Here is a 13,391-nt window from a genome sequence, read left to right as displayed (position 1 = left end):
CCCTCACTGTAGCCATCGCCTCCAGCCACTGGACGAAAGGTCCAGTGGCTCGAGGCGATGGCTCCAGTATGGGCCCTTTAAGGCTTGATATAAGTAGGCCATGAATGCATGGATGTTATCTAATCTCGGAGAAACAGTATCAATTTATAAAGTGACTCAATTTGCTAAATGTGATCGCAGGATTCAAGAAAACGGGCATTCATCCGTTCAATCGAAATACATTTACCAACAGATCAACATTTACCAACAGACCTGCGGTTGAGCTCCATAATACTGAAGTATCAACTGATAAGGCTCCTGGAACTTCTGCTGAAATACCACCTACTGTCAATGGCGCTGAAATATCAGCTGAAATCTTTTCAGCTTTACTCCACAAATAACAGGCTCAGAATAAAATCTATCAACCACAGCTATATCTCCTGAATGTATCCGACCATATCCAAAGGCATTGCCTAGAAAGAAAACTAAAAACCAACCTAGAAATATGAAGAGCACAGTCATCACTTATACGCCTGAGAAGGATGTATTAATTAAAAAAAATCAGTTGAAAAGAGATCAAATCAAAAGATTGAGACAAAATCATCTAAAAACATAAAAAAGCTGATACAGTCATCTTCAGAGTCGTCGGATTCGGATTTTTCCCTTCGAGAATCAGATGCTTCTATGTATAATTTACCTTCTACATCTAAGGCTAAGGACAAAAGCAAGGCGAATCTTACGGCAAAAAAGGTAATAAAAACGGTGATGATGACTATTGCACTGTTTGTAAAAGGGCTTATTTGAACAGCAGTGTTAACTGGCTTATGTGTGCTATTTGTAACAAATGGGCACACGAAACTTGTGGCATGAAGGGTATGAATTATTATTTTTGTACCAATTGATATCTAATCCAATATGTAACGGAAAGACTGATTATCTTAAATGTGTAGGTAGATATAAATTATATGATATTGGGAAATTGTTTATTATTGTTATTCCAAATATTATAGTTTTTGATTTTTTGTTACAAATATTGAGAAATATTTTTAATTATTGTCAAACTCATGTTTATATAAGAAGTGTCTGATTATCAACTGTTGTTTTTCCTTATAATTTTATAATATTCAGATCTCCATTCGTTTTGAATCTAAGTAACTAGTAAGTGACTAGTTTCAATAAGATTCAATATGTAATAGCAGAAAATTGGTGAAAGCATCACATTGGTTCCTAGTCCATTTGAAGACACACCCACTCTCCTATTCAATGCTACCTGAGTCATGAAACGGACAAGAACAAACATTAATTTAAAAAAATATTGTAATATTTCGTAAAATGAAAATGTTTTACTTAAAATATGGTCTACTGTTAATTGTACATAACCTATGAACTCCTTAAGGACAGGTAACGAGTCTATAAGTTTGTAACTAGAGTATGTAATAATGTCTGCAAAGTTAAACCTCCGTTTCATGGCGGATCTCCCCTTATATTCATTACCACACCAAAGGTTCTATATATATATATATATATATATATATATATATATATATATATATATATATATATATATACATATATATATATATATATATATATATATATATATATATATATATATATATATATATATATATATTTATATATGTGGCAATATAAAAAAATATATTTCATTTGTTAGGTTAGGTATAAGTATAAGTTAACATCCGAAAATTCACAACCATTTTAAACATTTCTGAGATCCAGAGAATAATGGAATTTCACACTTTTTGAACAACCATTAATTCAAAACATTTTCTGCTTACTTGTATCTTCATCAGACAATGTTCTGCAAGGATATGGAAACACGAAACATTCTTCTGTTCAGAGATACTGCCTGCAGTCCTATTTATTCGTTTTTAGAAATTAACGCGTCAACCTATTGAAATATTTATATATTTCAACAGTAAAATACATTTTCGTTCAGAAAATTGAATTATTAATCCAACACCGAGACTGATTTGACACATTCAGATTTTCAAGTCAATCAACTGACACATTCACAATGAGTATTCCTGAATGCTACCACATCGACCGCAATATTATCAAGTCCAAGAACACTACTGATAACTGAAAATCACATCCTATATGTTCATTCAAATATGTAACTGCTTCCGTTAGAGTCGTTTCCTTTCGTGGAAACGAATAATACGGAAGTCTTATCACTACGAAATATCAATTTGTGTAATGATATTCGTGAAATCAATATCAGTGGTCTATTCTAAAATGTTAAGGGCATTCGAATGACCAAAAGTATCGTGAGACGAACTGAGATCTTTAGAAGGATGGAAATATAAAGGCACCTTCAAGATGAATGCTACAAAAAGAGAAAGAGCGATTGCTTATTATTTCAAATGATTTTAATGTTCATTGGAGAAACTGTTCAGATGAATACATCAGTTTGAATTTGAATCTGAAAAGAAAATCTTATATTGACTCACATATATTCTCAGGAATTCCTGGAAATTTTTTCACTTCCTTTGTCAACACCTCCTTCTGAAATAAGAAGAACAAGATATACTTCTAAATGCGGCATTAGGTCGTCTCTTGTTATGAAACTCAATAGTATTAATCTTGTTCGGCTTACTCTCCACGAATGAATCCTATTGTGGAATATATCTGTTATCTAATATATGAAGCACAAATTCGTGTTATAGCGTAGTTATGAACCATACCTACTGAGGCTAAAGATGAGAACTGAGAGTTCAACGATGATAAATCAACAAGAGCGTTTATGGAAACTCGACTGAGGCTGGTCATTGCGATGATGGGTTTGTGAGCTGGTGCATTGTGTTGATGAAACAACACTTTTTTCTTAGCCAGATGCTGCCGTTTTTGCATGATTCCTTCACTCAAACGTTGCAATAGGTTCGCATGATACTCGCCTTTGATAGTTTTACCTTTTTTAAGATAGCCAATGATAATTATACCACGCGCATCCCAGACAATTGATGCCATGACCTTGCTGCAGATGAAACGGTCTTCTTTGGAACCGGTTCTCCTTTTGGAGTTCACTGTTCTTGTTGTTCTTTTGTCTCAGGTGTGAAGTGATGGACCCATGTTTCTTCCATGGGTATGAAACGACACAAGAATTCTGCATTGCTGCTGTGAAACTTCGCAGAACACTCAATTGAAACATCTTCATGACACTGTTTTTGCTAAAGTGTGAGTGTGTGGAATTGGCCGCGGTGGTGGTACGTCCGACTCACGATCGGGCGACTCACGTGGGTTCGATTCCTGCCTCGACCAGATATTTTTCTCGAGAGAATTCATCTGGTTGAAGCTGGGAAGATTCTGCAACCGTGTTAGGAATCACACGTTAGAAGGTGAGACCTCGTTAGTCCTTAGCTCACACAAGTTTCTCAACTTCTGAGAGTTGTCGTTCGTATAGGGGCGACAGCTGATTAACGGAGAAACAGATTTCAAACAGATTTGAACAGAAACAGAAACGCAGCACCACACAGCTTTGTCATGTGCAAATTTTCTTATAATATGCGATGTACCGCACTTTTTGAAATATCTACTAAGTGTGCTAGCTCGCGACTTTCAGTCGACGATCATTCAGTACCGCTTCGTAAATTTTTTTTCACCGTTTCTGGAGTCGTCACCTCATTTGGTCGGCCAATGCTATACTTCTCTTGGCAGCTTGTACGACCTCGTTAAAACCACCCATTATTTCATTCTTATAAACGAAGGAGCAGACTCACCCAGAGTAGAATCCAGTTCAGCTCTTATATTGGTTGGGCTAAGGCTCTCAAATAAATGTATTTTACCACATAATGATGACCAGTTTTCTCCATTTCCACTATAACGTACCAAACGATGACCGTAAACGTACCGGCACATTCTAAAACATATTCTTTCATACGATGTCACCGGTCCGACACGTAGCGTAGCATGCACGTGCCATGACAGTATTCGAGTCAAGAATATTTTGCTGGTGCTGATACGCAACGTGCATGGCACGTGACGTTGCTAAATCGTAGGTCTCCGGCATCGAAACGGTGTATAAACGGGTTGTAAACCATTTTCAATTTTATTCAGCAACACATTCCATTGAAATGAAGACATTTGAAAATACTGGAAAAAGTTTTCCTCATCGTTATCAAAATATCTAAATAATGACCAATATTCTCCTTCACTTTCTCGTTCTCTTGAAAAGTCATGAATCAAATAGTGTTGGGTCTTTTGTGAGTTTCTGCTTCTTCATCGTCCAAAATAATAGCAATGCCAATTGTCGAGCAGATAATCTTATAGCCATATTCGTTCTTCGTGGTAAACTCTTCTACGCGTCCACACAACACTTTGAGTAAGACGGAAAAACATACAATACTTCACATTACCTATAGTTGTCAGAGGGGTATCTAATGGTCATCATACCCGTATGATATGGTCAATATACGTGTTGCTTACGGGCTTAGAACACGGTTGATCTATTACAGTGGCAAGGTAGACCGTGTCGTGTAATTTGCCGTGTATGATACGGTCCTAGCAAGGCCATGATTGGTACGGTATAGTGGGCATGGATCTTTATGCAGTGTTATTTTTCAAACAACTACCGCCACTCTAGGTCAGTCCGGGTACTTCTGGGACCACCTTGGTAATGAACTAGTTACAATTTGTGCTTTATAAAATAACAATTTGTATCATATGACTTTCTAACCATTTGATGACTAATAATTGCACCTAAATTCATATAAACACTGATAAAAAATTTTAAACATCAGATCCACATGATCACAACACGAAAAACTTTTTAACAAATTCAGTGGATGGACTAATCACCAATTTCAAAATTAGAAATCAGATTCAGAAGAGGTATTTGGTCACTCAGTAAATTTTCAGAATCATCAAATGGTTTGCAAATGTGAAATTGGTCTTCACATCAAAAAATTACTCCTATTTTCTCAGGTTTTCTATCAATTATCCATCTCTGTACCAGAATCTCAAATATATTTTCGAATATTCTCTTTGCTTGTAAAAGTCGATAATAGAATTTTTTATGTCAATCTTTCAGTTGTGGACTAGGGTAGAGCCTACAGACGTAGGCTATAATGGAAAGGCTAAGTCTGCCACCAGAAAATATGGCAAAATGATACTAGTGTAGATACCTTGTCAACGAAATTGCTAGCTGTCTATTGTACATGATCCCACCAAACGCGAATGTAACACTTAACTATCATGTAATGAAGAAGGTGCTTTAATGTTAATCATAAAAAATCTATGATATGCGTCACATGTGGCTAACATAATCGAACAGAATTCAAAGTTTTATATTTATAATATAAATGCAGTGTTGTTGTAAAAGGAACAGTCGTCTTCACTACATGAAAATCCCAACCATGCAATTTATTGCATACAACATCCTACAGATAAATAATAATTGATAGGAAAAATTCCACGATGAATGGTATTAATATCGATTTGATGCTGGAGTCATAAAAAGTTCTTCTTCTAGTGTGATTGTGTTTCTATTATGACTCAGCAAACCGTATTTTGAGGTATTCAACAGTTTGTTAAATGGATGGGGTCATTATGATCTTTTTCCCTCATGAAATCTACTAGATTCTGGTATATCTTGGTGTCCTATTGAGAGGAGTATTGAAAGGCAGCTTTCAAGAGACTGGTTTTTTTTAACAAAAGTGGAATATCAGATGAATGTGTCGAGCATTTTTTTTATATATGAAAAAAGTTCAAGTACGATTGTGAGATGATAATTGATGAATAATTGCGTTATATATTTACGTTTCCCGCTCTCTGAAATATTTGTTTTCGATAAAAAATTAATACATAAACCGAGCACCTACTCTGTTATAATGAGTTCTTAATTACTAGTTATCAGGTTTAATTCTTAGGTACTGTTCCATAAACTCGCCATTGATCACATAATTGAAAACTCAAGAATGACTGGACCGCTTTCATGATTTTTGATTTGTTGGATTTGTTTTCGCCTGGATAATAGCAGAACAACTATTGAAGCTTTTGGAAATTTGAGAAAAAAATGAAATCCATTAAACAAAATCGCAAAACCGTATTATTATATCATTTATAATTGAAGAAAAACTGGACAAATTTTCATTATTGAAACGGTTGAGGCTTTCGCGGCCGAGGTTTTTACTGTAACTGTTTTTTGTGTTTGAAGGCCGCCGATTTTTGAAATTTCTTCCAGGAAGGAATTCCTGGCTTCCAAACCCGAAAACTAGAGACACTGAAGATTTTCAAAATATTTGATTTCTTGGATTTGTCTTCTCCAGGAATAGCCGAATAACTAATGACTAGTGTGTGCGGGAATAATAGGGGTTGACATTTGTGAATGTGTGCGTATGAATAGTTGTTGTAATGATAGAAGCAAAGCCACCAATCACATTACAGTATTTTTTACAATACCGTGAGCGAGAATATCAGATCTTCCACAATGAAGCCGTAAGCCAATTGGAATGCAGAACATCACGAATCTATTCCGTACAGAGGAAGATGAAATTACATGAGAGGAGCACCTTTTTCAGTGTTGCCATGTCTACTGATCTCGCAACAGATCTCCTGCCTTGGCTTTCGAGCTAAAGTTCCACTATTTGAGAGATAAAATCTACTGATGAGTCCGAAGTTCACTTTTCCGACAGTCATCTTCGTTTAATCAGGTTGGAGCCTGTCTCCCTTACCCTTTCGACTGGTATTTGTCAGAAGGACAAACGGGTCAAAACTGATCAAGGGATGGCGGCATGAATGTCCTCAGACATCAGTACCGCCCTTCACGGCCCTGCCTGGCTGGGATGTTTGAATGAAGATATTGTTCATCTTTTAACGGGGGACATGAGGGCCCTATTCGACAGAGTGTCGGGGCCTTCTATATCGGAAGGGGTCGTCTACAGCATAATCTATAGCTTCCCTAACTAACGGATTATTGTGGGTTTCTGCGCAATCAAAGACTTGCCGATTCTTCGATTGAATGGACTGCTGAATAGAAGGCAGCTGCAAATCTCTGCGGATGGCTTCGTTTCGTACGAACCACGGAGCATTACCAATCATCCGTATTTACTTATTTTGCAATCTCTCCAGAATGGAGACATTAGATGGAGCCGCTTGTAAACAGACGCCTGAAGCATATATGATGACAGGCTTGAACATCGTTCTATAGATCGTAATTTTGTTCTCTGTCTATTGATCAGAGGGTACAGACTTTTGATCCAACCCTCGATCTTTGTCTTCACAGTTGTGATGTGCGGGTTCCAGGTGAGCCTTTGGTCTATTAGAAGAGATCCAGAGATCCTCACTTTTCTGGCCGGAGTAGGTATTGAACTCTAGTATATACGTTTTTATATCAATTTATTGTTTTCTGACACTAACTCTACTTCGAAGCATAGAAATAACCTGACAACACTGATCGTGTTAGTATGCCCCGACTTCGTTCTCTACAAACACAATTGAAATAGAGTAATATACTCCAGTCAATAATTTAACTCAACATTTATCAATTCTGAAACGATACGAAGTTCGCCGGGTCAGCTAGTGGGTCATTGAAAAAATAGGATTCTACTCGCGAGAAATGACGTTACTTGCTCGTTCAATAATATATTCAAGAAGTGCTCAAATCAATCGAAACGTGCCCAAGCTAAATCACCTGTTTCTACCCGTTCTAAAAATTTTTATTACGTTAATAAATGAAAATGATTATTAGGTATTATTTCTACCACTTAATTGAAATTATAAAAATATTAGTGAAGGAAAAGGATTGAAACTGTCTATGTTTTTTACCACTTTTATTTGTAACTAACGTTACTGCAGTTTCGTCCTATAAGGACATTTTAAAACTTATACATTGAACTTAATTAGCTGTGATTGAAAATATTTTGCCTGATATACCACATAGAATAGGATATATGGTATCCAAAGACGTACCTAGTAAAATTGAAGCGGTTGAGCCATGTTTTAGTCCTTTTCACAAAAAAATTGAACGAAGTTATTTTATTACGTTTTTGACCAAAAATGGCAAATGTAATACAATTCAATTTTTTTTAAAAATGTTTCATTTACTTGTTGTTGTATTTTTTCCTACTTGACCATTTTCACCCACTAACGCCATATGGCGTCATCCGCATATATCCTTGAAACTCTGGTAATGTGCGTAGGACGCCAATAGGCGCCCGAGCCGGATTTTTGTATAAATGAATAATTACAGCTTTTCTCACAAAAAAAAATTGAAAATGCATGCAGCCCCAAAAACCTTATTTAAAAAATAAACATGTCACGCACAGGAGTGGAGTCCTTAATTATTTTACGCAGCGAATATGCTGAACGGTAATCATATAATGTCATTTTTCTGTCCGAGTATTTGCATTAGGCATCAGGAAGGGGTCATTATAACACATAATTTTGATTTTTCCAGGACCCCCTCTGAATATTACGATCTAGATAACTCAGAAAAAGTATTTATACTTGAAATGAAATAGATCAGATAGGATTATTTATATTAACGTAAATATACAGTGTGTAAAAGCCAAATGAAATAAGTTCATTATTTCGGTTACGGTATATATTTTAACAAAATCCCAAAAAACGTTGAATTTGAATCATAATTTGACATACTTCGACGGAAAAATGCTACCCCTACCTTTAACTCCCGTCGAATGACAGGTACAACCCCAATTTTTTTAAATGGGAAGTATAGGCTTCTGATATATTGTTTGAAAGGTCTCTTCATTCTTTATTCGAAAATGTTATCGATTTCGAATGTTTTGCAACTATTAAGATAAAATGAATAAAAATAATGTGGTTACTGAAAGTCGATAAAATCCACTCAAAACTTTTTGCAATATACTCAAAACTTATTTCATGTTGAGGTATTGATAATAAGAAGGTGATCAAAAACCATAGCAATATTCATTTTAGATGGTATCCTTTAAAAATCTGTAAATAATATCCGTGGCAACGTTAGTTTAAAACACCTTGTCAACTTGTTTTGTATGTTACAACATCAGTTGTCAGTATTTCAATTTTAGTTTGAGGTTCGTTAACTTCAAGTCTGACAAATGGTTAGATTGAAGAAAATGCGCAAAATAACAGTTTCACAAAAGATTGCTTACGGAGATAAAACTCAAACACAACAGGAAGTAGCTCGCTTATTTCATGAGAAATTTATTAATTTACTGCACATATCTCATGTAACAATAAGCAAAATAGAGAAGTAGTTTCGCGAGCTTGGTCATGAGGGGCAAATATATTAAGCAGCTGCCAATGCAATGAGTGATGAACTCAAATTAGATGTGATGCTTGAGTTTGAGAAAAACCCCTATACATCGAGAAGACAGGCATCTACTACATTCAATGTTAGCCATACATCGGAAGTAAACATATTAAAAGAAAATAAACTGCATCCCTATGAAATGATACCTACTCAAGAGCGATTTTGATAAAAAGAACTCATTTTTGTGAGCAAATAATGGACATGTTGGATGATAATATCATCTAATTAGAAGACTTTCAATAAATTGATGGATGTAGCCGTTACTACGTGGTAGGAAAACATACCACGAAATCATACCACATTTTCAAACTTATACAATAAACTTATTGTATCAGTTTGAAAATATCCGTATAGGACGGAACTGCAGTAACGTTAGTTACAAATAAGAGTGGTATAAAACATAGAAAATTTAATTTCTCTTTTCTTCATTAATCAGAAGGGTGATGAGTGTACACGCGCAATACCCTCAAAAGGTTAATATTTGGGCAGGGTTGTAGAAAACCATATCATTATTCCCTTTTTCATTGAGGGCAACTACTTTAAAATCATGTCATGCCAAGTTTAGCAAATTTATATCCTGATCCAGGAATCCCTTAAGTTCCAGTGAATACGATATTGTTTCAGTAGGATGGAGCACCACCGCATTACCCAAGTTAATATCCGGCAATACCTCGATAGAACATTTCCCAATCGGTGGATAGGGAGGCGAGGATTGATTGAATGGCCAGCGCGATCACCTGATCTTTCATCATTAGATTTCTTTTTATGGGGATATTTTGAGAGCAATGTGTACAAAACTAAACCTTCAGATTTGAATGACTTTAAAGAAAGAATAACGCTTGCGATTAGGTCGGTCACGCCTGATATGATAAATAATGTTCGCGGTGAACATTTTGAACATCCACTTCGTTAACATCTATAGTTTTTTTTCGTATTCTACATTTCATTACGTTTTGCGTTACATTTTAGTTTTTGAGTGTATTTTATCGAATTTCGGTAACCACATGATTTTCATTTATTTTATCTTATTTGTTACAATAAACTTGAAAGCGATAACATTTTTAAATGAAGAATCAAGAGACCTTTCAAACGATATATCACAAACCTATACTTCCCATTAAAAAATTGGTTGTACCTGTCATTCGAAGGGGGTTAAGGTAGGGGTGGCAATTTTACGTTGAAGAATGTCAAATTGTAATTTACATTTGACGTGTTTCAAGATTTTTGTTTTTAAATATGTATAGTAACCGAAATAATGAATTTATTCCATTTGGCTTTTACACACTGTATAGTGAATTTCAAACTGTCAATACACTTATGAGTTATCATTTTTTAAAACTTACCAATTTTTTAAATCTCAATACGGATATATCTGGATGCGAACCATGAATTCACAAAAGAAAATTGAATATGCCAATACCACAAACCTTCACAAAAATATTTATTTCACCTACTTTGTACATTCGATATAATTCAGTATCGCAAAATTATACCTTTTTACTTAATGACCGTAGCAAATCTGTTCAAAGCAGATAGCGATGTTGGAAAAAATAATTTGTTTCTTTTAATGAAGACGGAAATAATTGATATTCCTCAGAAAAAAATAGAACACAATTCGCAATTGTTGAGTTTACTTTTGATAGTGGAGGAGAGTAAGTATCTACTTTCGGTGTTTGGTTTCCAGTTTAGGGTAATTTATTTCCTAAAGATTGATCCATATGTATGAAAAAGTTGATAACAGAATTCAATTGACATTTTTTCAACTAGACTTATCACTTATGAGAAAATTACTAACTATTATCTATTTTTTAGTTTAAAATACCAGTTTAGCAGGTGAAGTACATGATATTTCCATTACTCTGTTTTAATTATCATTCGAGTGATATTATTCAACGAATGCTTATCAAAAATCGTATGATGAATTATTTCTTTTTCAAAATGGTATAACTATAATGGCATCACCATAGACAATCAAAGAAGAATCGCTTCCTGCAATCGAGTAGAAAAATTAGGGATATTATAATGTTCTCGTGAAAATACTCCTCTGATTTTGAAATGAAAAAACTATTCCTCAGATTCACATGCAAATAATTGAACGCAGACGCATAGAGATTTTAATCTTACGAAATACAAAAAATCGCCAAGATATGCCGGAGCAATGGCTTTCAACCACCTTCCAGGAAAAATTAAAGATATTCCCGATCACAAAAATTTTAAAGAACAATCAAAGACCTTTTTATTGGGAAAAATTTTTATTCACTTATTTAATTTTTAAATCATAAAGAAAAGTGAGTTTTCTCTTTATATTACTATAAAAATTAATGTGGCTGTATTTTTATATGTTTCTACAATTATCTTCGATTTTCAGCTCTTATGTTTCTTATATTGACCTGTCTTATGTATACCATGTGTACCTGAAAATGTTAAATATATATCTTATTATTATTTAATCAAATTTTTGAAGTGTTGCTGTGGTGAGCGAAGATAATCGATAATATAATATTAAACGTTAAAACAGTTTCTCAATTTTTTTGCAATAATGGTTGTTATTATATAAGTAACATCAGGTGTATTCTTATTTGTTACTTCTGAATGAATGAACATTGTGGTTGGAGTGGTCACACAAAACTATATATCGAATATTTCAATAACGATGCATTCATGTTTGCCCCGTGAAAATGCTTGCATATACGTGTCTAATGAAAAAATAAGGTGAATGTTAAAATTTTGCTGAAAACGTACAGGAATGTTAAGATATACAGGGTATATCTTAACGAGTTAACGCAATCTATATATAGAAAACTGAGAGGAGTGCGATTCTGAAAATCGATAGGATGGGTGAAGAACTAATGAAGAATTCAACTGAAATATTATCGTTGAGGTGACGTTCCGGGTTTCACAGGAAGTGACGTCATATTTGTTATTTTTAATAGCACGCCCTGTATTTCACCTCATTTTCGAATTCTTCCCATGATTCAGATTCTAACTCATGTATCATATCCTATACCCAAAATGAGCCGTTTTCCAGTTATTCGAGTTTTTTAGAAAAAGTGACAGATGCAGCCTCTTGAACATACGTCATTTTTATGTGAATCAACATTTTTAAAAATATGCAGCTAGTGAATCATGATAACTGAAGGTTGAACGGATCAAGCATCATTTTCAGCGTCCACTGAATAACGCACATGGTGCGCAAAAACTAGGGTCCAATAAGTGAATGAGAAAAATTGAAAATCTCAACTTTTTCAAATGGTAATCTCCATTTTTTTCCTCAAGGTTCAATTCCATCATGAAAATAAGCCCTAGTTATGATACACTTCCCTATACCCAAAACTTATAATTTTGGCTTATAATTTTGGAGATATTACATTATATTTACATACATTCCGTCTTTCAACACAATGTTCGGTGACAAATGAAATAAAGTTGTTTATTGTCAATATGGCTCGTGCTGGTTATAATAATCACGATTTCTTCAACTTGTTGGTGATTTATGGCGAATGCAATGAGGTGTTAACAAGAACATGTGATGCTTATGCTACAAGGTATCCCGAAAAACCGAAACCATTTCCAGATACCATTAGAAGATTAATCTTCAATCTTACGAACTTTGGATCATTCGAAAGGAAAATTATCAAAACTAAAATGGTGGTTGACAATGAAGATAATGCGATTACAGTGCTTGGGTACTTCACTGCTTTTCCAGAAGCATTTTTGAAAGATGCGGCACGAGATTTGGGATTGAATAAAATGTCCATGCACAGAATATTAGCAAAACATAAATGGCATCCATATTCTCATACTTTAGTACATGGCCTGAAGCTATCCGATTATAAGAGAAGAATTAACTTTGCGGAGTTCTTCATTATGAAAAATCAAGAAAATGACCAATTTTTAAGGAATATTATATGGAGCGATGAAACGAAATTTACCAAAAATGTGATATTCAACAAGCGGAATTATCACTACTGAAGCGATACAAACCCGCATTCAGTTCGGGAACGTCAATTTCAAGACCGTTGGAATTTCAATGTTTACTGCGCTGTTAAAGACGACGCAATAGATAGGCTTCACTTCTATGACGAAAATTCAAATGGTTAGTTGAAAAGTATCGGAATCGTATTGTTTCATCGATTTA

General features: G+C 34.6%; 1 protein-coding gene across 4 annotated transcripts in view; it reads right to left on the bottom strand.

Annotated features, from left to right (window-relative positions):
- LOC111509614 (galactosylgalactosylxylosylprotein 3-beta-glucuronosyltransferase P) overlaps window positions 1-13,391 on the bottom strand; it is a 126,079-nt gene that overhangs the window by 88,863 nt on the left and 23,825 nt on the right. Inside the window, exon 1 of one of the 4 annotated variants that reach the window (XM_023165385.2) lies at window positions 1,779-2,059. The exons of the other annotated variants lie outside the window; for them this stretch is intronic. Coding sequence (XP_023021153.2) covers window positions 1,779-1,790 — 12 coding nt within the window. The 5' untranslated portion in view covers window positions 1,791-2,059. Of the gene's footprint in view, window positions 1-1,778; window positions 2,060-13,391 lie in introns of those variants that run through there. 4 annotated transcript variants of the gene reach the window in all.

Source organism: Leptinotarsa decemlineata, unplaced genomic scaffold (genome assembly GCF_025532065.1).
Source record: "Leptinotarsa decemlineata unplaced genomic scaffold, Ldec_3_MD MMD2_P_RNA_scaffold_2, whole genome shotgun sequence".
Lineage (NCBI taxonomy): Eukaryota > Metazoa > Arthropoda > Insecta > Coleoptera > Chrysomelidae > Leptinotarsa > Leptinotarsa decemlineata.
The sequence above is the reverse complement of the archived record's forward strand: the minus strand, read 5'-3'. Positions and strand labels throughout refer to the sequence as shown.